Consider the following 27,072-nt stretch of genomic DNA (forward strand, 5'->3'; position numbering starts at 1 on the left):
GACACTCTGTAATCACGTGAGCGCCGAAGGCCCAGGAATGCAGAGGGACAGTGTTCCCCTTTCTCAGCTCTGCTCTCTGGGGGTTGTGGTTGAGCTGAGTGCCTCACCTGGGCAGTGAGTTTCTGCCTCTCCTCCTGGAAACGCTGCCTCTCCTCCAGGACCTTGACCTTGGCACCCTCGTACTTGGCAGTCATGACCTCCAGCTCCCGGGCAGTGCCCTGGGCTTCCCGCTGCACCTCGGCCAGACGGGTCTCAGCGTCCGCACGCAGAGCTGCCAGCTCTTGGCCGTACTTCTCCCGGGCCTGGTCCAGCTCCACTTCCAGAAACTGCCGGCCGAGGTTGGCCCGCTCGCCCAGCCCGCGGTTCTCCTCGGCCAGCAGGCCATGCGCCTTCTTCAGCACGCTCAGCTGCTCTGCGTAGCTGGCCTTCTCTGCCCGCAGCTGCTGGGCTGCTCGCTCCTGCTCTGCCACCTTCTGCCGCAGGGGCACGAGCTCCCCGAGCTCACGCTGGGCCCGCAGCAGCTCCGCCCGCAGCCCTGCGGCTGCCTGCTTGCTCTGCTCCAGCTCCTCCCGATGGCGTTTCTCAGCCGCTGCCTGCTCGGCCTGCAGCTGCTGGCACAGGTGCTTAGCGGGCAGCAGCTCGCTCACCAGGGCCTGCGTGCTGGTGTGCTCCAGCTGCAGGGCGGAGAGGGCCTGCTCCTTCTGGAAGAACTTCTCCTGCCAGGCCTTTAACTCTTGGCTCAGCTCTTCCGCTCGCTCTGCCTGCGAGGCCAGCTCCTGCCTCAGGCTCTCAGAAGCCACCCGCTGCTTCTCCGCCTCCTCCCGGAGGGCCTGGACCTCCTCCCGCAGGGCGGAGCTGCGTTCCGCGGCCCTGGCGCTGCTGCTGGCCGTTTCTGCCTGGAGCAGGCGCAGCCTCTCTTCCAGCTTCTGACTCTTCTCTGACTCGGCGATAACCAGCCGCTTCAACTCCTTGCTCTCGCCCTCCTTCTCCAGCACCTGGCGGTTCAGGATGGATACCTCCTCCTCCAAGCTGCTGATGAGGCTGTTTTTCCTCTCAGCCTCCTGCTGACCCCGGGCCACCTGGGCCTTCCACTCATCCTCAGCCTTGCTGTGCTCCTGGGCCTTGGCGCGGAAGGTGGCCAGCTCCCTTTGGGCTGAGGCTAAGGCGTCCTGACCGCTCCCCAGCTCCTGCGCCTGCTGCTCTAACTGGCCCCGCAAAGTCTCCAGAGCACCGGCCCGCTCCTTGTGGCGGGCGTGCTCAGCCTCGAGGCTGCGCTCCAGGCTGGAGGCCTTCTCCTGATACTGGCGGACCTGCTGCTCCAGCCTGCTCACCTCTGCCCGCACAGCCTCCAGCTCGGGGCCTTTCTGCTCGGTCTTTCCAGCAGCCTCAGACGGGGCTCCCGACCCAGAAGCATCTTCACGGCTGGCCGTTCCTAGAGACTGTGGGCGCTCCTCCTCTTTCCTGGCCAGCTGTTCCTTCAGTCGCTCCACGGTTTGCTGAAGCTCCTTCAGCTCTGCCCCCCGGGCTGCCTCCCGCCCACGAAGCCTGGCCAGCTCCTGGTCCTTCCCCTCCTTCTCCATCAGGGCCTGGGCCAGTGCCTCCTGCAGGGTGGCAAACTCCACACGCTGCTCATTGAGGGCATTCTGCAGCCGCATCTCAAGCTCCGCCTTGGCGGCCTTCTCCAGGGCCAGGTCGGCTTGGGCCCGGCCCCGCTCCTGGGTCAGCCGCGCCACCTCCCTCTCCTGCTGCCCGCGCTCCTCCTGCTGCTGGCCCTGGCTCTCCATCAGCGCGGCCCGCAGCCTCTCCAGCTCACTGCCCATCTGCTCTGCCTCACGCTCCATGGCCTGCAGTGCAGCCTGCGTGCTGCAGAATGGGCGTCCCTGCTGCTCTTCCAGCCACTCTGACTCTCTGTCTCCTGCCCTGGGCGGCTCCTTGACTAGCTCCTGGGAGGCTTCCTGCTGCTCACCCGCCTTGCGCACCAAGGCCTCCAGGCGGGCCACCTCCTTGCTGGTGGCAGCCATCTTCTCCTGCAGAGCAGAGAGGTCGTCTGCGAGCTTCTGGGCCCTCACCTCTTTTTCCTGGACCTGCTGCAGGGCCCTGGCCAGGTTGGCATGGAGCTGAGCAAGCTCACTCTGCTGCCGGCCGATCTGGAGCTCGCTGTGGGCCTCTATTCCTGCCACCTTCTCCTTTGCCTCCTGCAGCTCCTGGCGGGCCTTCTCGCATTCCTCCTTCAGGGTCATCAGCTGCTCCTGGAACATGGCGCCATACTGCGCCTCCTCCTGCTGGCTGTCCTCGTACCGCTCACGCCAGGTGGCCACCTCCTTAGCAAGCTGCTCACACTCAGTCTCGGCCTCGCGCTGGGAGACAATGGCCTCGGCCAGCTCCTGCCGCAGGGCTTCTGTCTTGGCCTGATGGGCCTCCCCGAGCTGCTGTAATCGGGCCTCCAGCCCCCTGCGCCCAGCCTTCTCTTCTTCCAGTTCCTTCTGTTCCTGCTTGTGCTGCTCCATGAGGCTCCGGGTCTCTGCCTCCAGCCTGGAGATGCATCGCTGCTGCTCTTCCAGGGCGCCTGCAGCCCTGCGCTTCTCTCCTTCCAGGCTGCCCTTGGTGACCTTCAAGGACTCCTCAAGGGCCCGGACCTGCTCCTGGAGCTGGGCCTTCTCCTGGGCCACCCTTTCTCTCTCGGTTGCTTTTTGCTGCTCAGACCTCAGCTGGGCTTTCAGCTCCGCCACCTGGGCCTGGGCCTCACACTGCTCTTGGCGGGCTGCCTCAACACGGCCATGGAGTTCCTCCACCTTCTGGCTCAGCTCTGCCTTCTCCCGCTGGGCCTGTGTCACCGAGCTCTGGGCACTGTCCCGGGCCTCACCAGCAGCCTGAAGCTGCTGCTGCAGGACCTCCAGTTTGGCAGCCTTCTCCTTCTCCAACGCCTCCAGCTGCCGGAGGGCCGCGTCCCTCTCCCGTAAAGAGGCCTCCCGTTCCTCAGCCACAGTGGCCAGCTGCTGGGCATGGTCTCGCCGGGTGGCCTCCTGCTCCCTGGCGGCCTCTTCCAACTGCTGCTCCTTCTGCTTCAGGCTGCTGCTCAGCTGCTCCACCTGCTGGTGGAGGCCCTGGGAGGCCTGTTCCTGCTGCTGGAGGGTCTGGGCGAGCTGTGCCTGCTCCGTTTGGGCCTGCTGCTTCAGCACAGCCAGTTCTTCATCCCGCTGCTGGACAGTGGCCTTGAGGGTGTCGAGCTCGGAGGTCAGCGTGGCCACCTGGGCAGACAGCCGGGCCCCCTGAGCCTGAGAGGCCTGCTCCAGCTCTTCCTTGGCCTGGCTGAGGTTGGACAGGGAGCCCTGCAGCTCGGCAATCAGGCCGGCCAACTGCTGCTTCTCTTCTTCAAAGCGGCTCCGCTCGGCAAGCAGCTTGGCTTCCCGCTGGCCGCGCTCGGTCTCCAGTGCCTCCGCCCTGGCTTGGAGCTGGGTGTTGTCTGCAGCGAGAGTGGCTGCCTCTTGCTTGAGAGTTTCCAGCTGGTGAGATACAGAGACAAATGGGGATCAGCGTGATTCCTCGGTCCCCTGGCCCCTCTGGGGGTTGAGGACCACCAGGAACCTGAACGTGGTGGCGAACATGGGTCCCCAGCAGCCCCAGCACACAGGTCTCACCTCTGCCCCTCACATCCTACCTGCAAGACATCACCCAGCACCTCGCCCTTCTCCTGGGGTGCGTTCTCCCGCATCTGGGCCAAATGTTCTTCCAGCTGTGAAAGTTTTCCCTGAAGGATTTCATTCTTCTCTTCAAGGCATTTCTGGGAGTAAACAAGAGCCCCATGTTAACAGAAGTGGAACAGGAGCCGGATTACCACACAAGCCCTTGTGAACAGCAACAAAACACAGGACCCTATTACCTTCTTACCAAGATCTCCTTTCGCCCTACTTAGGGGAAAACGTGCAGAAACCAAGGACCTGGAACCATAAGAGACCTGACCTTCTAGCCCTAGTTCCAGAGCTGAATTAAGGCAGGTGAGCTGCTCATTCTTCTCCAAGGCTGCTGAGTGTACTTCAGATTTCCTCACCGTATGCCCTCCCTCAGTCATGTCTTCGCTCTCAGATTAGCCAAACACCCACCAGCTTAGAAACACCCCAACAGTACGAGCATCGACAGCAGCCGCAGCCCCCCGGGCCCTGGCCCCACTCCGCCTCACTGTCCACTAAGCACCTAGAATGGGCCAGACACTGTGCTGGGTGCCTCTCTGAACTTCTCACCTACCCAACAGACCTGGAAGGTAGCTACTACCATCCTTTTCTTTCATTTTTCTTTAAACAGAGTAAGATTCTGAGGCTCGGAAGTTAAGTGCCTTGCCCCAGGGCTACATGGTTATCCATAAGCGGCAAAGCTGGATTCTTAGTAGCAATACTAACAGCAACTAATTCACTGAGAGCTCACTGTGCACCAGACAACGTGTGTTCAGTGCTCTATATTCGTTATGTTACACGGATAGTGAGGCAGCTACTCATTCTTTTCCCCATTTTAGGAAAAAGATGCTTAGAAAGAAGTCAGGTAACTTGTCCAAGAGCCATACCTCGTAAGCAACAGAGAAAGGATTCATAGGTGTCCAGGCCTGAAGCCCATTACAGCACACTATTAAGCCCTGAAGAGTAGTCAGCATGATTCCCAAAGGCCCCAAAAGAAAAGAGCGGTAAACGGAATTCAGCTTGTATGGTCAAGACTGGCTTGACTTCCTGAAGCAGAGGGTTACCTTGTCCTGCAGGGCTGTGCTGAGCTCCTTCTCCAGATGGGCCTGCTTCTCCACCCACTCCCGAGTGGCCTTGCTGTGCTCTTCTGTCAGTTCATTGAGCGCCCCTTGGAGTTGCTGCAGGTGACTGGCAAACTCCCGCAGCTGAGACATACAAGAAGGAACCCCCATCACCCAGGGTCAAAACGGCCAACACCACTGCTGTCTGCCCTTTGAGCTCCAGGGCCTGGACGGCCCCCATTATGCTTCCAACCTTCCTCAAACCAACTGCAACTATTCACATCTCTAGGTCAGGACTACACATGACAATTCAGAGCCACCAGCCGGTCCCTGGCAGCAGCCAATTATGGAACGAGGACATACTCCTCAACCCTCTTTGGGGGAATTTTCGAGACCAACTCAGCCCCAAGGTTTCCAGGTGGGGACCAGAAACCTCAACACTCACCTTAAAGGAAAGGTCCCCATTCTCCTCAGAAAGCTGGTTAATTTTGCGATCCATCTGGCTCTTCTCTGTCTTCAGGTCCTGGCACTGCTTCAGAGTCTCATGGAGCCGTACGGTGAGGCTGCGAGGGAGGTGGCAGTGAGGAAAGCGTGTATCCCCCCTGCCCCGAGTGTGGGAAGGACAGCAGGGAGAACGGTACCTCTCATTCTTGCCACGGAGCTCCTCAAGCTCCCTGGGCTCCAGTGGACTGGCCGCCTGCTTCTCGTTCAGCAGGGCCAGGCGGTCGATGCGCTGCTGCATCACGGCTATCTGCGCATCTGCCCCGGAGGAGGGGAGAGGAGAGCAGAGGAGAGTCAGCGCAGAACTAAGGGCAGCAGGGGGAGGAAGAAGGCGGCGTCCGAGCGCAGGGAAAGGAAGGAGGGTAGCAAGGAGAGATCCAGCTTCCAGGAGTCAGCCCGACAGGCCCAGGATTGAGCGCTAAGCTCCTGGCCCGGCCCGCAGAGGGGACAACATGGGGGCAGAGGAGCCACGCCTCAGACAAGCCCAGCGCTTCCCCGGATGAAAACTGCAAATGCCGCCCATTCACACACATTCGCCAGCGAGCCAGGCACCTACCCTTCTCGGTGAGGAGCTTGCGGTTCTCAGCCAACTCCAGCTCCAGCTCGTCTCGATTATTCCTCTCATCTGCAAGCTGCTTCTTCAGCCGCCTCATCTGGAACTGTGGGGTCTGCAGGATGTCACCCATGGGGGAGGCTGGAGAACCTGAGAGGAAGCTGAAGAAGGAGATGGCCCAGATGCCATGGTCAGAGCCCGACGTGAGGGCTGAAGCAACCAACAACAGATGGGCTTGGGGGAGCTGGGCTCTATGGACCTGAGCACCGGCTGCGAGGCCCAAATACCTGCGTTCTGTCTGCAGTGCTACCTCATGCCTTATGACATGACCTAGAGGAAGCTTTTCTTCTCCTTTCTCCAAGCCTTAATTTCACTATGCACTCTGCCTTCCCCCACCACCCTCCCCTGCTGCCGCAAAAGGAGTGCATTCTCTCTGCCTCTACGGAACTGCATTAAGAGAAGGGAATTTAGCCCAGTCTCCAAGGAAGCAAGAAATTCCATAAACAGGGAACAGCCTTTGAGAGGCCTGCTGCCCAGGACACATCCCAACCAACTCCCCCATTAGTACTGGGGCAAGGGAGGGCATCCCAGATCTACAAGATACTCCAAGCACTGTGATGATGTAAGGGGCTGGTCAACAGCTAAGCCTCTGGGATGCAGGGATCCCAGGGCTGGATGTTGAGGCCCCATCCCAGGAGGAGGCCCAGCACATACTTGTTCCCACTGGAAGAGGCAACTTTCTGTAGCTCTAGGAAGTGAACCTCCCTCTTAGCCTGGTGGCTGGGTGGGGAGAGCTCTTCAGAGATGGTGCTGGAACAGGGGAAAGGGACAGGAGCTGGAGAAGGAGCAAACAGGCCACAGAGAGGTTAGTAAGAGGGTGGACAGATTTGCACCTTTACACAGTCTGAGAACTCGCCTTAACGGGAAGGAATGCAGACACTTATATGTAAGCTACAGAGGGAGGAGCCTGGGCAGAACTGGAAGGCTGGTATCTGGGTTATCCAGAGGTCATTGCCCTAAGCCAAACCAAGCAAGAGGCTTCCATTTCTACAGGCCACCAGTGCTCAAAGAGCACAGTGGAGTGACGCTGTCCTCCGAACTCAGAGATCAGACCCAGTTCTCACACTTTTCCCTCAAGCCAACCCTGAGCAGATCTCCTCTCAGCCCCAATGACCTCCCGAGTCAGAGCCACCAGCCTCCTTGCTGAAGCCCTCCATTCTGAAATCACACGTTGCCAAAATGACCTTTCTCAAAACCTCCTCTTCCCTTGGTTCTCATGGCAACCTTTGCGTGGCCCTCCTACCTCTAACACCTGGTCTCCATTTCCCGCACCTGCTCCTCCCTCTCCCACCTGCCCTTCAAGCCCCAGAGTTCTGATGGGGCCCTCGTGCTCTGCCCACAGAGGTGCCCAAGCCTTCAATGGCCATCCCTACATGGACTTGCAAGCCCACAGCCTAGCCCGGAGCCCCCTCCTGCATTCTAGACTCACATCTGCAACATCTCCACCTGAAGGGCTCACAAGGAACCTGAACACGAGGAACATCAAATTCAGCAGCTGAATGGATGTGCCTAGACCCACACCTTACACCCTGTCGTCATCAGATGGCTATTCCAAACAGGCTGCGCTCTCACTCTTTCTATTGTACTTCCAGCAAGACATCTGGTAGATTCGATACCTCCCTGTTCTAGCACTTATTCCTTGTCATCCATTCTGGTTTATGTATCTGCCTTCCCACCTAGAACACGAGCATTATGTAGGGAAAAACAATTTTCTAAGACTGTGTACTCCCAGCTTATAAGCCTAAAGTAATGACTCTTTAAACAGTAAAAAAACAAAAAAAGATGTGGGTGTGGGTGTGGGTGTGGTGGGGAGGGTAATCAAGGAGAACCTACAGCCGACATGATCACTTACAAATGTCCTGCTTAGCTGCTGCTGGGCGCAAAAAGGAGCTCTGTGGGAACTGGGATGATGGCCACACCACCCAGAAATCAACTTACTCTGTTACACACGTTTCTTAAGCACCAACTCTGTGCCTTGTGTTGGGGCAAACTCCCACTGCACTTCCTGACAACTCAGGACCCTAGCAGTCCCCAGCTCAGAAAAGAGAGGATCCTCAGGAGTGGCCCCAACTTACCTTTCTGCAAGAAGTTCTCTAAGTCCTCATTCAGGTTTAGCCCATCCTCATGGTCCAGCACAAATTTGAGAATGACGGCTAACTCAGCCTGGGCCACAGAGAGAGAAAGAGCATCATTTAGGTGTTCCAGGGGCCTGAAGGGATGGAAGGCACCATCCTGGCGGTGCAGCCCTAGGAGCCTGCTGGAGCCCACACTTCCTCTCAGAGCCTGAAGCCCCACCGTCCCGCCAAGAACATTCTACCAGCAATATGTTCACCCTACTTGTCCCCAGCCCCTCGTCTCCACTAAAGATGCACCCAGGGTCAGAGAGAGGTCTAAACTGACTTCACTCCTGACCGTGAGATGAGAACAGGCAAGCAAAGTAATGCCGTCAGAAAGCTTTTATACATAACTCTGTTGGCCTCTTCCAGCTGACCCTCACTGTTGTTCTTTGTCTGAGTGAGATCACCTCCAGGGTTTGTCCAAAGCTTAACCACCAGCTCAGCTGTGAAATCTTGCCTTCTTTGTTTGAATTCCAAAGCTACACAGTTGATCTGATTTTCCTGGCCATCTCTGTAGTTCCTTATTCCTTTAGAATTTGTTTCTACCAGGTCTATGATCAGCTTGGAGCAGAGAAAAGGTTAAAGGAAGGAAGGAGCCACCCACCCTCCCACGCCACTATAACCCCAACCCCAGAGATGAGCCACGAGCTAAGTGAGTACAGAAAGGGGTGACTCGACATTTCCACCACTACATGAAAGGCCACAACTCCCTGGACACTGCCCCACCAGCCCCCTACATTACCCACTCTGGCATCCCAGCTGCTTCTGCTCTGGGAAATAAAGGACAGCTGCTCATGCAAGAAGCAAGGACAACATCAGGACCCATATGGCAGGTACTTCCTGGAAACCAGGTCAATTCCCTCTCTAATGAAGCAGATGCAGCAACTCCTCTTCACTTAGGGACCATGCAGAGGAGGAGAGAGGAGGTAACCGCTCTAAGCTAGACTGTCATGGTGGACAAAGACAGTCTCACTAATCCTTCCGACTAGAGGAAAGGAGGAAGAAATGGAGTGACAGTTTGTGTAAAACACACACAAATACATACAGGAACACATATATGAAGAAAGAATAATTTCTATGTATTATCCAAACACAGTTCAGGTACGGGTACAGTTAAGTATATGTACATGAAAAGGACTTTGAAGTATATCCTTTAAAATTAAGCATTTATTGCTGAGAATGAGATTACTGGCAACTGTTATTTCCTTCTTTGTGCCTTTCAATATTTTCCAGACTTTCTATAATGAATGACTATAACTATTATAATTTTTGAAAAGAATAATATATGTTGTTTAAAGGAAAACAACTAGAATGAGGTGAAACACAGGCAAGGCCTGCTGGGTGGGGTGGAGGCACAAGGGCTTACCTGAATCTTGTATTCAAATTGCTCCCAGTCCCTGGGACTTTTGGAGCTCATGGAGGAATGGTATAAGAGCAGCATGGTCATCTAGAAGCCAAACAGAAGGCAGTCGTGAGCAGGGCTGTCTCTCTTCTCATTCCCCAACCCCTGCCCTGTTCTGGGGACTCTGAGCTATTGTGAGACCCTTCCAAAGCTCCTAGAATTCAGCAGCCACAGGCCACTGCCCTTAACTGCACCAGGAAACACTTGATTGAGGACTCAGTGCTCAGTGTGCAAAAAGCCAGGTGCCAGAATTCCTGCGTAACTAAATTCCTGGACTCGTGGGACACTGGGTATGAAGCTTAAGACATCTTCTGTGGGCCAGCACCCAGAAACAAGAGGGAATTAAATGGACTGAGCTAAATGAAGACTATGATGATAGCTAGGTGAGGCCTGATTCCTGCCCAGTCTCCACTGAGGCCACAGTAATGTCTAGTAAATCTCTCTGTCACAAGGAGGGGCTCCTAAAATCCCTGGCTGAATCAGCCTCTGCCTTGCTAGGTGGCCGCCTGAACCTACCGCCAACCTCCACAAGGCCCAGAAAGAAAGCCCCCACCGCTTCTTCTGGGTTAAGAGAAGGCCCCTCTGCAGGCCCCTCTGGTGCCACCCTCCCACCCCCCACCAGTCTGGTATTCTACAGGTACCTTGGCCAGTTCCAGCTCTGATCCCTCCATCACCTTCTGCACGGACACCAGGCATTCCGGAGAAGAGGGATGTTTTCGGTTTTCTGTAATGACAACAACGTAGAAAGTGAGGTGAACTTCCTGAGGACCATCCCTGAGATCATCAGAACACCTCACAGTCAGAGGAGCAGAGCGGCTGGTGGGGCTAGGAGACACGGGGCTACTTATCCTTATGTCCTCTCTCCCTGACATACATGTTTCCACCTGAAGTCAGTTCTATCCTGGATCTGTCCAAGGAGTACAGGGACTGTTCAAGAAGAAAGCCGGCTGGAAATTCACAGCAGCTCTGGGGTCTGAAATTGCACTCACTTACCCGTGCACCAACTCCCACTCAGCCCCACAGAGGAGGAGCCCAGAGATTCCAGGTCACTCTCGAGTCTCATTGCAACTGAGGTTGCAGAGGAAGCCTGCCTGCAGCTGACTCAGACTAGGGCTGGGACACCTGGTTCTTAGGCTGCCTGGGGGCAGGGCTCAATTACTAATACCCTGCTTTATTTAAATCTATTATCACCTTTCCTGTAATTCTCTTGAGGTGGGGATGGCAGATAGCTCCCATGGCAAAGATGAGGACTCTGTGTCCACAGCTGTATGAGGGAGGGGACGTGACAAGTGCCGTGCTAGAAGCTTTTCATGCATTTTTATTTCCTCTATCTGTCAACCTTAAGACCAATTACTATCATCTTCATTTTATAGACAGAGAACCCATGTCCAGAAAGGTCACAGTGGAGTAGAAGGGCCAAGATCTCACCCTTAACCTGCCTGTGCCCCTATACCTGTCACCTAAGCAATTAATTCAGTGTTACCAGGGGAAAATGTTTTTCTTGCAAAGGGAAGAGGGTAACATGGATCCTTCTGTCTCCTTGCAGTGGGAGGAGTGGAAACCCAAGGTGCTGAGTCCCCAGAAGCAACCCTCTGGCTCTACACGGACCCCAGAGATGGGCTCTGGGACTGTAGGGACACTCTTCCCCAACTGGTGCAGGCACCACCTGACCCAGGAAAGCCACCCCAGTTGTACTCATCTCAGTGGTACAGAGTGGGCAGCCTACAGGTTCTTCTTGCCTCCCAAGTCCCAGAAGCTGAGGAAGCAGCTCCTTCCCAGCTAGATAAGAAAGGTGCTTACTCTGCAGAAAACTGCACACAAATTCCAGTCTCTCTGGCACCGGCTGCTGCAGGACTTGCTGCCCTTCGTCAGTGCCGTGGCTAGAAAAAGAACAAGAGTTAGAACCAGAGTACTCAGCAATCCTTCCGTCCTTGCTACTGCTTTACATACCACCTCCCCACCCCTTCAAGTTAAGTCTGTGCCGGATCTGCAGGAAAACCAGACCAGGCACTAGAGGCAGGGAAGAAGATACCGAGACACCATGTAGCCAGAAGGAACTGTGTGGTGGGTGAGAAGTAGGGACTTGAGGCATGAGGTCCTCCTGGAAAAGATGGCATTCTGCCATCCCATTTGTGAATATCAAAAAGCTCTGTGGGAAGGGGGTTGAGAGGAGAGGGAGGCGGCACAGATGAACGGGAAGCTAAGGCTGATAGTCCAGAATGGCTCAAGTGTAAAAGGTCAGGACACCTGGGAACGTGGCTAGAGTACGAGTGAGAGAGGACTACGGACAGGGAAAAACAGATCCAAGAACAGGAGGGAACAAGGCCCTGAAGTGACAGGGCAAAGCTCAACACACACTAGGCTGAAGGCTGAGGTGGCCTCCGAGAGGCCAGGCCAAGGGACAGTCACTCTTGATCTGTGGCCTTCACGGTGCTTGTGTGTTTAAGTGGAAAGGCAAGCAAAGTGCAGAGAGCAATGAGGGCAGGGAGGCAGCAGGGGGAGCTCTCACACAGCCCTGGCCCCTTGCTCCAGCCCCTCAGGCTAAGTGCAGTTTCATTTTCGGAAGTGACTACCCTCACTTCAAGTTAGGCTATGGCTTGCAGATCTGATTAAAAGACCTCCTGTTCTTCAGAACCCAAATCTCTAGATTTCAATCAACTTTCTAGTAGGCAGGGCAGGCTCTAGAATCCTCCAGTTTCAGATATCCTGCAAAGCACAAGAAGCATCCCAGTCAAGACTGTAAGCGTAGCTCCCTCATGATTACAAACGCTTCTTCCAAGTGAATCCCCCCACAAGAAGCACTCCAGGTAGCTGGTCTGTGATTAGGGACACCTACAAAGTCTTTCAGAGATGCTAATCTCCTCACAGACTCCTGAAAGAGCCATCTTCCCTACCAACCTACAATCTGGAATGTTGTGACTCTTTGCCTCAGCACAGAGTAGTAATTTACCCTAAGTGTATTCCATTAGATAAAAATAGGGTTCTTGGGTGAACTGTTTGAGAAATACTGGGCTAAACCAAACTGAACATTTTCCAAAGAAGAAGGTATAACATGCATTATTTTCTAAACCTATCTGATCACAAAACCTCTTTTATTCCCCATTGAGCCCCTGGGATAAGTATAGTTGCATGGAACATACTCTGGAAAACGCTAGTCCTGGGGAAATCCAGCCCATCCTTTAAGACTGCACTCAAGTCTCATCGCTGGCAGGAAGCCAAACAGAACCACTGCTAGTCACGTCTCCCCTCTCCTGCTCAGGAATTCCTACAGCACTCATGGGATACACGTGCATCATTTATAACTGACCACTCTGTGTGAGCTGAAAGCTAGGAGTATAGCAGGTGCTGAGTACACATGGGCTGACTGACAGATGAGGAATTCTTTTTACTGGGAAGAGCAGAGGTCAACATCAGTAAGACAAATGTCAGGGCTTTAAGTTTTCTGAAAAATGCCTCCACTAAACTTTGTTATGCAAGCTTCATAGATACCAAAGAGATGGGACAGCCTTTTTGCTTCAGGCTGTTCACACACAGAAAACCAGAAAGGGAACTTGTCAGAGGGGTTGACTCCAATGAATTCTCCCAGAGAGAAGGCCAAGAGGCCAAGGAACAAGCTTTTGTTCGATTCCCACAGGTTCTGTCTGCCACCAACCCTGCCATCCTCCACTGCCTTGCCCTGAGAACTAGGTGTCTGATTTCCGTTATCAGCAACAGTCACAGCATCGCAAATGAATCAGCCAGAACACATTCACCAAGGATGTCTATTTTCCCAAAGGTAGTTGGTCTGCATCATCCTGGATCTGAGACGGAGATCAGGGTTATTAACCTGGGATTTCAGCAGCGTCCTCCATCCAACACACACTCACACTCACTCTCTCTCTCCACCCCTCCCCCACCCATCTCTTCCAGTCTAAAGCTCAGGTAGCACCTTAGAAAACAACTTGGAAAATGGACATCTCGAATTTTTGACCCTCCTTATGAAAATGTCCCACTGGGTTATAAACCTACAGTGGCTAAACCAAGAACATACATCCTCACCCCGGACACACCTACTGCTCTTGTCCTCAGGCCAAGGAAATTTATCTCCTCAAAGCAAGGGCTCTTTGATCTATTCTTAAGTCTAAAAAAAGCATGCTGAACCCTACTGTCTGTTACAGTGAGGCATGTCATACCTGGCTGCCTCTCCTTTAGTGATGTTAAAATTAAACTGTAGGTTGGGTATTGCCAGCCTAATGGTTTTACTGGCCATTGATGTTAGTTGCCTAGATCACTATTTTTCATTAGGATCTGCAAAATGATGATTTTCATCAGGAGTTGTAAAATGTTGATTTACAGGTGGTGCACAACTCCATCTATGAAGTATCCCTGAAAAAAAATCTTAAGCTAATTAAGTTTAGATCTAATTACCAGTTTATAGGCAACAAGGGGAAGAACAAGTTAAGCAGTTACATGAAGACGCACTTAATAAAAGTCGGAATTTAGGAAATTCTATAGGATCAAAAAAAAGGAGTGGGGTATGGAGGTAGAAATAAATAGGAAACAAGATTGGTGGGAGAAGACGGGCCCCTGATGACAGCTCTGAATACTAAAGCTGCAGATTTTAGATTTCAACCACCTGGCAACGAAGAATTGCTGAGGTCCGTCAGCGGTAGAACACCACAATGAAAGCAGGATGGAGGAAGGCCCTGAGATCAATCACATGTATAGGAATACTCTGGAATAAGGAGAGGTTAGAGAAGAACGAAGTCTCGAGGGCCTGGTGTCCAGAATGAGGCAGAGGAAGGGATGTGAGAAACCTTCTAAAAGACAAACTGAGAGGATGGTGAATGATTAGAAATCAGTGCCCAGGTGAGAGAAGAATTCAAGATGATGATGAAATGTCCTGTATGGGTAACTGGGAAAGAAAGTGGTAGTGTCTGGGGCTTCCCTGGTGGTCCAGTGGTTAGGACTCGGCACTTCCACTGCCAGGGCCTGGATTCTATCCCTGGTCAGGGAACTAAGAAACCACAAGCCGAGCAGTGTAGCAGGAAAAAAAAGGAAATGGTAGTGTCTGTACCAAAATAAGAGTAGAGTGACTTCTTTCACTGAGGTAGGCTGGCTGGTTAGAGCCACAGGGACTTTTAAGAAATCATACTCGACATCCCCTTATCAATATAAATCTCAAAAGATTAAACAAAAACAAAAACAAAAACCACTCTAGCAAACCCATCTGTCATGGGGGCACTCAGCCCCATTAGATTTTGCTGATGCAGAATATCAACTACATTTTTGTTCACTCATTTTCACCCAACAAACATTAATTAAAATCTAATCATTGCACTGTCCTAAGCTAGGTGTGGAGGACCCAAAGATGAATTAGACCCACAGCCTGCCTTTGACAAGCTCAGTTCTACCTTCTTTCCCTGTCAATGAGCTGCTGCCCACGAATGGGTGGCCAACCTGCTTCACAGAGATGCTGAATCCCTGACACCAGTTTCTACCTGCTGTGTGTGGAACACAAACACCCTCAACACTTCAGATTTTGGTCTGGGGGACTCACCATCTATTGTGCTCTCCTTTAATCAGGGAGGATCTGTCCTCTGCACTGCCCCTACCCCAAGTCCTCATTCATGGCTGGCCTCTACTTTTGCCCACAGCACAAAGAAGTAAAAAGCTCGCCAGTTTTGCCCTTCATAATTCCTAAAAGTTGAGGACACAGGAAAAAGGATGACCCATATGAGCTTTAAAAGGGTAAATGTAGCTTATGGCTTGACCCATCTTTGCTGGGTTCCAGAGAGGTAAGATAGGAGGAGGCCCTCCTCCACTCATTTCCCAGGTAACTGTGAAGTTCAAAGGAAATGTGCTAAAGACACAGATATAAAATGAAGAGGCCTAAACTAAAATCCTGGCTACATGACAACAAGCAGCTTATCAAATGCTAATCAACTTCACAAAGCAAGTTAATGAGGCAGGTTAACAGCCCCAGAAATGCTATAATGGATTAGAAAGGGGCATATCTGTGCTGTGCTAACAAGTTAGAGATTTTTAGGTGCTGCTTATTTCCCTCAGGTTTAAGACCTTCCCCTTTCTTCTTCCTGGCCCTACAGGTTGCAAAATGGGCTTGTGAGATAAGGATGAGTCATGAAAAGAGGGCTGTAGAAGACTCTTATTGAGACAAGAGGACAGAGCGTCCCAGAGCAGGCTCCGAGAACACTGTGAGAACACGGAGACTTGGAAGCTCTTCAGTGAAAGAGTGAGGGAGACTTAGGATGGGACAAGAGTGAGACATCTCTCACAGAGACACACAGTGACTGGAAAATGTGTTCTTCCCGCTAAGCCCTACACTGGCTTAGACATGCCTATCCTGTAGTGCTTTCTGGTCAGAGCTGTCAACAAGGAAAAGAAAAACGCAGTCCCCACCCCAGCATGCAGCTTCACTTGAGAGGCTGGAGAGGGATGTGGTGCAAACTCACATGCTGTCAATGATCCTTATGAAGATGCTGCAGTCCTGGAGCTGCAGCACGGCCTCGACAGGGTCAGCTACGTGCAGACTGTTCACCTGTGAGACAATGGGAAGAGCCTGGTGAAACCGTCGTAAGTGCAAGAAGTGCTGGGGGCGGGCCACTCCTTTCCCCAGGTGTTCGGCGTGTTCTCATCCACTAGCGGCCACCTGAATGCTGTGCTATCAGAAGAGGCCTTACTTTAGCTTCAACTAAATAAGAGCTTAAATTCTCTAGCACTCTGAATGTACTTTAAATATAATTAAGCATAAAATGGCTCTAGAAGGATACTGGTAGTTTCTGGAAGAAACCTGTACCACCACTGCCTCCAGAGAGAGGAACTTGATGGCTGGGAGTTGGAGGTAGGAAAAAGAAAGGCTTTTTATATTGTAGCCCTTTGTAGCTCTTGAATGTTTACATTATAAACCTTTGCAGCTCAAATTTTTACATTATAACCCTTTGGATCTCTTGAGTTTTATAGCTCTTGAAATTTGAATTTTGTATCTACTCAAAATTTACATTAAATAATACATATATTTTATATACTCCCACACAGATATAAAACCTTGTGATTGATGTCTTAAATTCTTTTCAGACATGAAACTTCCGCTGAGGCAGGGAGAAATCATGGGAGAACAAGGTAATAAAAAAAAAAAGGAGGGAGGAAGGGAAAGAAGAGCTAGGAACCCCAAAGAAAAACTTATCAATTCTGATCCAATTGTCTTCCCCTTTCCTTGCCTTCAGGCAAGCATTCATCTAAATCAGTCATCCACACTAGAAAGTTCACCAGCAGTCACATGCAAATGAACCAGGTACAAGGTTATTCAACAAGCATATGCGGTTGACTTCTACAGGAAAACCTCATGAATTCCACAGGTACCAAGTTCAGAAGCCTAGGCTGAAGTTTTCCTTTGTAGTATCTTACTAGGAAGTAAGGGTCTGCTAAGTCAATCAATCACAAATGCAAGACTGAGGGAAAAGGGAGACTAATCCTGCTTTACAAGGTATTTTTAAAAACTTCAGCATAGGCAACTTCCCTGGTGGCGCAGTGGATAAGAATCTGCCTGCCAATGCAGGGGACATGGGTTCAATCCCTGGTCTGGGAAGATTTCACATGCCATGGAGCAACTAAACCCGTGTCCACAACTACTGAGTCTGCCTTCTAGAGCCTGCAAGCCACAACTACTGAAGCCTGCACGCCTAGAGCCTGTGCTCCACAATAAGAGAAGCCACTGCAATGAGAAGCCCATGTGCAGCAACAAGAACCCAATGCAGTCAAATAAATGAATTTTTTTAAAAAACCAAAAAACAAAACTTCAACATAGTGGTTATGTGCAAACGAGTAGATTCCACTGTTTATAAATGTGCTTTTTTTTAAACTGAAGGATAGTTGATTTACAATATCATGTTAGTTTCAGTGCTTCAGTATTTTTGCAGATTATCCTCCATTATAGGTTATTACAAGATAATAGGTATAATTCCCTGTGCTATACAGTATATCCTTGTTGCTTATCTATTTATGTGTAGTAGTTTGTATCTGTTAATCCCATACCCCTAATTTGTCCCTCTCCCTTATATATGCTCTTCAACAGGCATTTGGCTGGGAGCTCCCAGACAAGGATTTTGAGTCCATCTCCTCCACTAACTTGCCAGGAAACTTTTGTTATCAACTTTGTTTCCTTCTGTGCTTGTTTCTCTCTTGTCAAATTTATCTACCTTAAAGGACCAGTTTGTGTTCAAATGGGACGGTGGATGTAAGAATACATTACAAAATAAAAGTACTAGATGCAAAGCCTATTATGCTTAATAAAATTAAAATAATGAGGTAGATCCAGCAACAGTTCTACTTCTTAGCAGTTAAATTAGCTGACTGCACTGCAGGGTCAAGAGGATTAAAAAAAAAAAATCAGTGATTCAGCTTCAGAAATGATAGTACTTATTTCCATTAAATACTTTTAAATTAAGAACAACTTCTAGGACTTCCCCAGTGGCGCAGTGGTTAAGAATCTGCCTGCCAGTGCAGGGGACAAAGTTTCCATCCCCGGACCAGGAAGATCCCACATGCCTCGGAGCAACTAAGCAAGTGCGCCACAACTACTGAGCCTGCAAGCCACAAGTGTGCCCACCAGCTGCAACTACTGAAGCCTGTGCACCTAGAGCCCATGCTCCACAACAAGAGAAGCCACAGCAATGAGAAGCCCACACATCGCAACAAAGAGTAGCCCCCACTTGCGACAACTAGAGAAAGCCCATGTGCAGCAATGATGACCCAACGCAGCCCCAATGCAGCCAATAAATAAATAAATAATAAAATCTTAAAAAAAGAAAACAACTTCTAGATAAATCTAAATTAAAATAGGTTGCAGTAAAAAAAAAATTTAAGTGCAGAATATAAAATATGACCTCTCACTGGACTCTTTAATTTATACCATCTTTTTGGGGAAGGAGAGTGCTTAATCTAATTAGAAAAGGCCAATGTGAATTTTCTAGGAAGACTCTGAATATTCCAGGCCAAGGTCCCTTTCTACCTACTGAAAATGAAGAGACTGCCACGACTTAAGCATCCAAAAACCATCTTCTTTTAATATCTGCAATCTAGGTAAAACATTCAAGGGCTGTGAAAGCTAGTTCACTAACAAGATTGAAAAAATCATTACCAGTTAGCTGATATAAAGTTACCTGAGTGTTGTGCAGTGGAGGCTAACACTGTAAAACAACTATATTCCAATAACAATTAATTTAAAAAAATTTTTTTAAATAAAGTCACTTAAGGAGTCTGGATTCATCTCATACCAATTAAGTAATAATCCAGCAATAGTTTCTTTTATGGATATAAAAATGTATTTTCTTCCTGTGCATTATTTTGCTCTTAAATGAGAAATCGTTTGAAAGTTGAGGAAGTGGAGAAGCTCCTTCATCTCTAGTGAGGGTATAAAACCTGAGTGAGGGCCAAGCTCACTGAAGAACCCAGGAGCTGCCTGTAAAGGCTGTCAGGGTCATTTAAGGTTGCAGAATCTTAAAGTTCCCTATATTCCCTGTGACAATTTATTCATTATAATTGCTGGGTACAGAATAATTTCAAGCCACACTTTAAGTAAAATATAAATTTATTTTTACATACTAGAAAATAAATTACTGAAAATTTGGAAAACAGAAAAACTCCACTCACTCTAAGTATTTTAATACATGTACTTTCAGCACTTTGATATTTCTAAGTCTTTTTTCCTAGGTCATTAAAAAAAATCACAGTTGTGATTGTCACAGGCTTGTGTTTGTGTGTGTTCTATGCCACTCTTCTCACTAACAAGCATTATTCCATGTTGCCACAGTGTCATAAAATCCACTTAGCTGCCTAATTTTGTTTAAATTGAAAAGTTATATCTAACTATGTTTTAATATATTAATGCATGTTCATTGTGATTTTTGAGAAAAGTATACAAGCATCTGCTGTTAAATAAAACTAGTCTTGTGTCTGTTCTTCTCTGTAAAGGTAATAGTCACTATAAAAACAAGCCTAGGACTGAAATAAATAAACTGATAAACTTAAAACAATGTGACTAAAGGATCCCCTAATATTCAGTTAATCTACTGAACTAGACACACAGACACAACCCAACCAGCCTTTTCCTAGGGAAAAGGAGGAAGAGATAATGTTTCTAATACAGACATAAAACACTGAAAAGTAAATATAAAATATATAAAATATCCATTTTAAACCATACAGCTAAAATTTGCATCTATTTCAGAAACTGAAGACTAAGAATGCACGTTTTGTACACCAAACACATATTTCCTGACTAGAGATTTGATAGTGATTAAGGACACTGTTTTATTAAACCTATCCTACTTGGAAATTAAAAATTCATTTCCTTAAAGTATTCCATAATTTTTCCTTAACGTTGGCTCTTTAATTAGCCCTAACTGATCAGTAGTTGCGGTGACTACTAAAATACCCTTTACCAAATAGTATGCCCAGGCAGTATTTTATCTATCTATCTATCTTTTGGCCACGACATGCAGTATGTGGGATCTTAGTTCCCTGACCAGGGATCGAACCCATGCCCCCTGCAGTGGAAGTGCAGAGTCTTAACCACTGGACCCGCTGGGAAGTCCCCCAGGCAATGTTTTAATATTTAAGTGTTTTTTACAGACATTATCTCATTATCCTCATAATAACTCCATGAGGTATTATTATTTATTTCCATTTTAAAAATGAGGTGCTGGGACTTCCCTGGTGGCCCAGTGGGTTAGACTTCGAGTTCCCAAAAACCAGGGGCCAGAGGTTGATCCCTGGTGGGGAACTAGTACCCACATGAATGCAGCAACTAAGAAGCCTGCATGCCACAAAGATCCCACATGCAGCAACTAAGACCCAGCACAGCCTAAATAAATACATACATACATACACACATATTTTTAAAAAATAAAAAATAAATAAAAATAAGGTGCTGAGAGACTAAGTAGCTTGTCTTGGGTCACACAGATGGGCCAGAGCGAGCTGTGCAGACTCTAAGGCCCATGTGTGTCATCATTACACTCCGTGGCCTCTTCTGTTTCTCTGTAGCTTTAAGTTCCTGATGCTCAGCATTTTTTATTGGAGTATAATTGCTTTATAGTGTTGTGATATGGCAGAGTATTATTTATTTATTTATTTACTTACTTACTTATTTGGTTGCATTGGGTCTTCGTTGCTGTGTGAGGGCTTTCTCTAGTTGTCGCAAGTGGGGCTACTCTTCATTGCGGTGCCTGGGCTTCTCACTGAGGTGGCTTCTCTTGTTGCAGAGCACAGGCTCTAGGTGTGTGGGCTTCAGGAGCTGAGACGAGTGGCCTCAGCAGTTGTGGCTCATGGGCTCTAGAGCACAGGCTCAGTAGTTGTGGTGCATGGGCTTAGTTGGTCTACGGCACGTGGAATCTTTCCAGACCAGGGGTTGAACCCGTGTCCCCTGCATTGGTAGGCAGATTCTTAACCACTGTGCCACCAGGGAAGTCCCTCAGCATTATTTTTTTCATCTGCCATTGTCTTGGGCAGAAGTATATGAAAAGACCCAGCATGGACTTCCAAAAATAGATCAATTAATGAATTAAAAAAAAAAGACAAAGACAAGACCCAGCACAAGAATTTTGGTGAAGTAATCAAGAAGGCAACAGGAGGACGATGGAAGTTGAAAGAACATGGTAAAGGAAGAGAGGAGAACCTTGCCCTGAGATTAAAGGCTTTTCAAGAACAAAGTCCCTACATGCTAGTGAAATTCAGTGTCAACTTTTTTTCAGAAACATGCACAAGGGCTTCCTAGATGGCACAGTGGTTAAGAATCTGCCTGCCAATGCAGGGGACATGGGTTCGATCCCTGCTCCCAGAAGATCCCACATGCCACAAAGCAACTAAGCCCCTGTGCCACAACTATTGAGCCTGTGCTTTAGAGCCCATGAGCCACAACTATTGAGCCCATGTGCTGCAACTACTGAAGCCCATGTGCTTATAGCCCATGTTCCACAACAAGAGAAGCCATGGCAATGAGAAGCCCACATACCACAATGAAGAGTAGCCCCCATTCACCGCAACTAAAGAAAGCCCGGGACTTCCTAGGTGGCACAGTGGTAAAGAATCCACCTGCCAATGCAGGGGACATGGGTTCAAGCCCTGCCCTGGGAAGATTCCACATGCCATGGAGCAACTAAGCCCGTGCACCACAACTATTGAGCCTGTGCTCTGGAATCCATGAGCCACAACTACTGAGCCCATGTGCCACAACTACTGAAGCCCACACGCGTGGGGCCATGCTCCACAACAAGAGAAGCCACTACAATGAGGAGCCTGCACACCACAATGAAGAGTAGCCCCCACTCGCAGCAACTAGAGAAAGCCCATGTTCAGCAACGAAGACCCAATGCAACCAATAAATAAATTAAATAAATAAATAAATTTATAATTTGAAAAAAAAAGCCCGCACACAGCAACAAACACCCAACACAGCCAATAAAATAAATAAATTAATTTAAAAAAAAAGAAAATGAAACATACACAAGAAGCAAATAAAAATGAGTTTCCATGCTGTTCTGCAGCTACCCTTCCCATGACCAGAAGGGAATATATACCTCAGAAAAGCCTTCTCTGAGCTACACAAGTAGTTGTGGATCACCTGTCAGCAGCAGCAGCATCAGAAATTATAAAAGTTAAAAACTAAGGGAAAAGGCAAAGGAAAACTATAGTTTCCTTCATCTGGAGAGGAGGAGAGTCTATGTAGCCCTGAATCCTAGAAAACTCCTCTTTCACCTCTCCCAAGCTTCCCCGAAAAGTCTGGCATACAAAGGAGAGGAAGACCACTTACCCAAGAGAGGAGTGCAGCCGCCCGGGTGGCATGGAGCGTCATCTTGGTGAAACCAGACAGTCACCCCAATGCACCTGGAACCCAAGAGAAGAGGCAGTACAGTTGATTATATCAGATATCCATGATGAAGGAAGAGGGGGAAATGGTTTCATTTACCAGCTCTGAATACCTAAATAAATTTGTCACTCTTCACTTGGCACTTACTCTACTAAGGCACCATGGGAGTTTTTCGAGAGCTCTGAGTACACATCAAAATTACTATAAAACTTACTGTCACAGCTGACAATAAAGAACCCTGTATTTAATTCAATGTCCACAAGCTCTACACAAAATCTTTCTGTCCCTTTGAATACAACATTCAAAGCTGGACTTCAACCCTACTCTTTGGGATGTGGTGCCCTTAAAACATTGAACAAACATAGTTTTTCAGACACACCTAGGTCTGAATGCTGATTCCATATGGCCATAGTCTTGTGACCTTGGACAAGCAGCATAACTTCTTCTAGTCCCAGTTTCCTCATCTGCAAAATGGGTTCTGCAAAAACCTCTCTGGGTTTCTGTGATACTTCAAGATAAAGCAGATAAAGTAACAGCACAGTGCCTGGCATACAGTAGGTACTCAACAAATGATCACTGTTCTTAAGCAAAAATGTTGATTTCTGGCTCTTTCTGCAGGTATCCAAAGTCTACCCAATTAACAATAACCAAGTCCTCAAGGGAAACCTCTTCAAATTCTGGATTTTTATATCCCCCAGAGAAATGTCAAATGGGAGACTGGATGAAGCCAAATCCAATCCCGGCAGAGATCCCATGAGACATTTAATGAAAGATTAGGACTTGTCCTGGTATTCTTACCCCCAATTTCCCTTCCCAGTGGGAATCAGCCATCTGCCTGCCAACCTGCTCAAGAGACCGCAGACCTGGTGACTAAATATTCCCCAATTCCTCTTAGCAGCCCCCAGAATTCCCACAAATCTTCATGGGAGTAATCAGCCCTACCACCCGCCTCCTACTGCCATAGGTGTGCTAACTCTGTCACTACTCTAGTAGAAGGAGGAACAAGAGTGGTAAGAGCCAGATCACCTATAACTCTCCCCACATATCAGCATCTCCAAGGTGTGGGTTCTGTGGAACCAACATTTGCTAAGTACTTTCTGAATACAAAGTGCTGGAGATAAAAAAGACACCATTCTTGCCCATAAGGTGCTCCCTGTCTAGGAGGGGAAAGAGATACATAAATCTGATCATCCACTGCCCAGCATCTCTTAGGCCTTCCTATGCAAGTGTACTCTGCTTTATCAACAACCAAAAAGGTTATTTCCTTAGTCCTGACATATGTTCATCCTGTGCTAGAAGCTATGTGGGAAATGGGAGACAATGACATGGTCCCTGTTTTGAGGGGCTTACAGCAGGGTGAGGAGTAAAACTAAACATAGGAGAAGCATTAAATAACAGAAGAAAACAATTAAATGCTAAATATAACTAAATGCTAGTTATAATTAATTGCTTCCTGACCCTGCAAAACCCAACGTGATTCCACCTGTCATACAAACGACACAGTCTTGGAAATGAGTGAATTCACCTAGGCTTTGGTGAAGTGGTTAAGGGAGTTCTCAGGAGGGCAGAGAAGCTAAGAGGCCTGTGTGTTCCTCAGTTTTGGATGATTTTCACCCAGCCTGGGCTATCTATGGGCACTGACTGCCTTGCTCACTAGGATGAAGGCAGATGGCCTCAACTACTGCACTGCAAAAACGCTTTTCTGCTGGTTGGCCAACCTAAAGTTAGAAGGACCACGCTTGGCCCTTGGAGTGAAGGTAGCAATGTCCGAATGCTCTACTAGTGCTTCTTTAGGAAAAAAAAAAAAAAAAAAAAAGGTATGAGCTGCTCAGGAACAAGGGAAATGAGTCCCAGATCACCTCCCTGTCATCCCCACTGCTGCCTCTAGATTCACTGTCCTTTTGATGAGGCCCAAAACTTCAGTTAGAAATTTTATTTGCAACTGGAGGTAGATCTCGCCCCATCTGAGAGATTCCACAGCTGTGTTGCTAAAAATGACCTGACCAGCCTCTTCATCTCAGAGACAAAACATACAACCCTTATGTTCTCCCAGGGGAACCTGTCTAAAACTGGTGTTGAGGCCAAATGCCTTGTTCTGTGCTCCCCAGGCCCAGGAACAGGCAGAATCCAATACTCAACATAAGGAAAGACCTTATCAGCTCAAATTCCATAGAGGGGCACTTTTTCAGAGACAGGACACTGGGGTGAGAGCCTTTAGGGCAGCCCAGCCATTCACTCTTCTCAGGGTAATCAATGATTGAAGCCAGTGGCGGAGCTAGTCCTCGGCACCGGGACTACAACTTTAAGCAAGCCTTGGCTTGGAACCCTAGGGCTCCCAGCCAGAGCACCATCCTCCACACCCTCCCCCTGAAATCTGAGGCAGGCCCCACCCAGAAGACTGGGTGATGGTGATGGAAAAACAGATCCCCGCAATTGTAGCCCGGAATCATTTCACAGAAGGGTCTGCTAAGATTCACCCCCAACTCAATCAGGCAACTCCCCACCCCCCACCCCCACAACCCCCAATCAACAAACAAAATGCAGGCCCTCTCAGGACACCTTCAGAATTCCTACCTACCTCTTTCTTTGAAAAGACGTGCCTCCAGAAGAGAAGGCACCCTCTCTTTTCCCTGGGCTCAAGAAGTAACCAAGACACAGAAGCAGCTGCCTTGTAAGCTAAAGGCCTTGCATCCTCTCCACACTTTCAAAACTAATATAACTCACATCAGGATCAATTCCCACATTAACAGTAACCCAGCTATGTTTCCAAAGAAGATATACCAGGCCAAGGAACTTGACACTCAAAAGATACGCCGACACCTGGCCCATACCCTCCCTGGGTCTTAAAGAGTTAAAATCTAGTCCTGGTTTCCTACCAGGGCTAAAGCTAATGCAAACCACCTGCTCAGATGCAAGGACTGAAGGGTCAGGTTGCTGAGCTCTGGGGTCTGTTCTGGAAAAGCTTCAGTTTTAAGGGTTGACCAAGTGATAGGCCAAAGGCCAGAGGTCTGAGTTGTGGCAGCACTGCTCTCCTTACCCCGCCCCCCACCTTGGGTGCCAGCTCCTTTTGAGACTACCTCTTAGCCACTTACTGCCCTCCTGAACACTGGCCCTACCCCAAGATAACACCAAAGTGACCTTTGGTCTCAGAGAGCTGCAGAACTGTACTGATCACTTAGCCCATGGGCCCTTACCTCTGCTGTACCCTCATTCTTTTAGGTGTCAGCTCCCATTCCCAAAATTTGAGGACCCAAAGGTCACACTAACTCTCACCTCAAAGGTTCCTGTCCCAAGAACCACCCCTGCTCTACTGAGGGTTCCAAAGGCCCACAGGCTCGTAACTCATAAGGGAAATGGCTGTCCCAACTCTGCGCCCATGCTCAGTGGCGAGATTTACCACTACTTATCCAGACAGCCTGCCTGCCTGCAGCCATAAGAATTCCAAGCTCTGCATGCCTTTCTAAAAGGGATAATACCCCCACCATCGGAGAGACCCCCACACCCAAAGAGTGAACACCCTAATCTTGAAGGTGTTCCTCCTCCTCTAACAGGTCAGGAGGCACAGTCAAGCAAGCATTCAGACCTCCTCTGGTAGGTTACCCCAGAGCGGCCCAGCAAAGGCCAAGCCATGTCACCACTGGCTAACCTGCCATAAAGAACAGAATAGGAAATATCTTGCTGGTGCATTCCCTGGCTCAAAGGAGGTAAAAGGCCCAAGGACCGGCAGCTCCAAGAGAAGCCAACAAAGGAAAAACACAATCCTTTTCAACCCCTGGGAGGTTCTGATCAGGGTGTCTTGTCCAAGTCCAAAGAGGTTCTCTGTACCCCTGAAGTCAGGGCAAACCAGCTTGCTGGGTGTACTTCCTGAGCCCTCTAAGGGGCTCACTCTAGACTCAGGCCTCCCCCTCTTCATGCAGACCATCCCCCCAGTGTAGCCTAGAATTTGGCCCAGAGTCCTGGAGAGGAACATGGAAAAGACTGCAAGGGAAACCAAGGTTTCCCTGGTTTCTTCAAAGTGGCTGACTGATAACTGCCCTTCCCCCCATGCTCTGGAGGGTCCAGATCAGAAGGATGTGGGCACAAGGTTTCCAATCATGAACCAGATCTGGCCACATACTACACACACACAGACACAAACACACACACCCGAGCTCACTCCAGCAGTTCATCAGCACCTGCCCCACTGCTATATTCACACCCCCTGGTCCCTACCAGTTGACAAAGTGAACCTTTTTCACTCCCCACCACTGCGTACACACCCAGGTCTCACTCGGGAATGGAGACGCTCTCCTGAGCTATCTACAGCTCAACGTGAAGGCGCACACGCTTTCTCCCTCTGAACAAAAACACGCTGACATCCACGCGAGGGGGAAGAAAGCAACCCTTTGCTCTGAAAGGCGCCAACTCCCGGATGTTGGCAAGCTCTGCTCCCAGCGCCTGTTCCTGAGTGTTTACTTGCTTTCCCTCTCCTCTCCCTCCCCTTCAAGGATGGCGCAGGAAAGGGAGGTGAGGGGGGAGAGTCCACCGCACCCCCTCCTCCATGTTTGAACAAAAACCCAGAGAAACAGTGAGGGAGAAAAAGTCTCAGTGCAGGAGTGGGGGGGGGGGGGCCTTACCAGACTCCCAAAGCCACACGTATCTACAGGTTTTAATCCGCCATTAGCATTTAAATCTTGAAAGGAGAGGAGGAGGGGGGGGAAGTAACCCCACACACAAAAGAAAAGTTGTTGGTTTTCTTCTCAGTCAGCCTGGCAGGAGCGATCTTCCTGGCTGACAGCCAGAAGTGCGTCACAGCCAGGAGTCTGCTTTCTTTAAAGGCGCAGCAAGCTTCCGCGATCTGGGAGC

The 27,072-nt window shown here is 49.4% G+C and overlaps 1 protein-coding gene across 11 annotated transcripts in view; it reads right to left on the reverse strand.

The window, feature by feature from the left end:
* NUMA1 (nuclear mitotic apparatus protein 1) overlaps positions 1-27,072 on the reverse strand; it is an 84,755-nt gene that overhangs the window by 9,727 nt on the left and 47,956 nt on the right. For 7 of the 11 annotated variants that reach the window (XM_057747507.1, XM_057747512.1, XM_057747508.1 and 4 more), the window contains 13 exons: positions 22,171-22,244; positions 15,815-15,900; positions 11,163-11,242; positions 10,004-10,086; positions 9,327-9,407; positions 7,919-8,006; positions 6,498-6,618; positions 5,787-5,944; positions 5,371-5,488; positions 5,175-5,292; positions 4,733-4,873; positions 3,659-3,781; positions 108-3,503 (listed from right to left, as the gene is read on the reverse strand). In XM_057747507.1, the coding sequence (XP_057603490.1) occupies positions 108-3,503; positions 3,659-3,781; positions 4,733-4,873; positions 5,175-5,292; positions 5,371-5,488; positions 5,787-5,944; positions 6,498-6,618; positions 7,919-8,006; positions 9,327-9,407; positions 10,004-10,086; positions 11,163-11,242; positions 15,815-15,900; positions 22,171-22,212 (4,635 nt within the window). In that variant the 5' untranslated portion in view covers positions 22,213-22,244. Of the gene's footprint in view, positions 1-107; positions 3,504-3,658; positions 3,782-4,732; positions 4,874-5,174; positions 5,293-5,370; positions 5,489-5,786; positions 5,945-6,497; positions 6,619-7,918; positions 8,007-9,326; positions 9,408-10,003; positions 10,087-11,162; positions 11,243-15,814; positions 15,901-22,170; positions 22,245-22,606; positions 22,736-26,486; positions 26,608-26,843; positions 26,986-27,072 lie in introns of those variants that run through there. The other 4 variants (XM_057747513.1, XM_057747503.1, XM_057747511.1 and 1 more) reach the window with 3 other exon arrangements.

This window comes from Hippopotamus amphibius, chromosome 9 (assembly GCF_030028045.1).
Source record: "Hippopotamus amphibius kiboko isolate mHipAmp2 chromosome 9, mHipAmp2.hap2, whole genome shotgun sequence".
NCBI lineage: Eukaryota > Metazoa > Chordata > Mammalia > Artiodactyla > Hippopotamidae > Hippopotamus > Hippopotamus amphibius.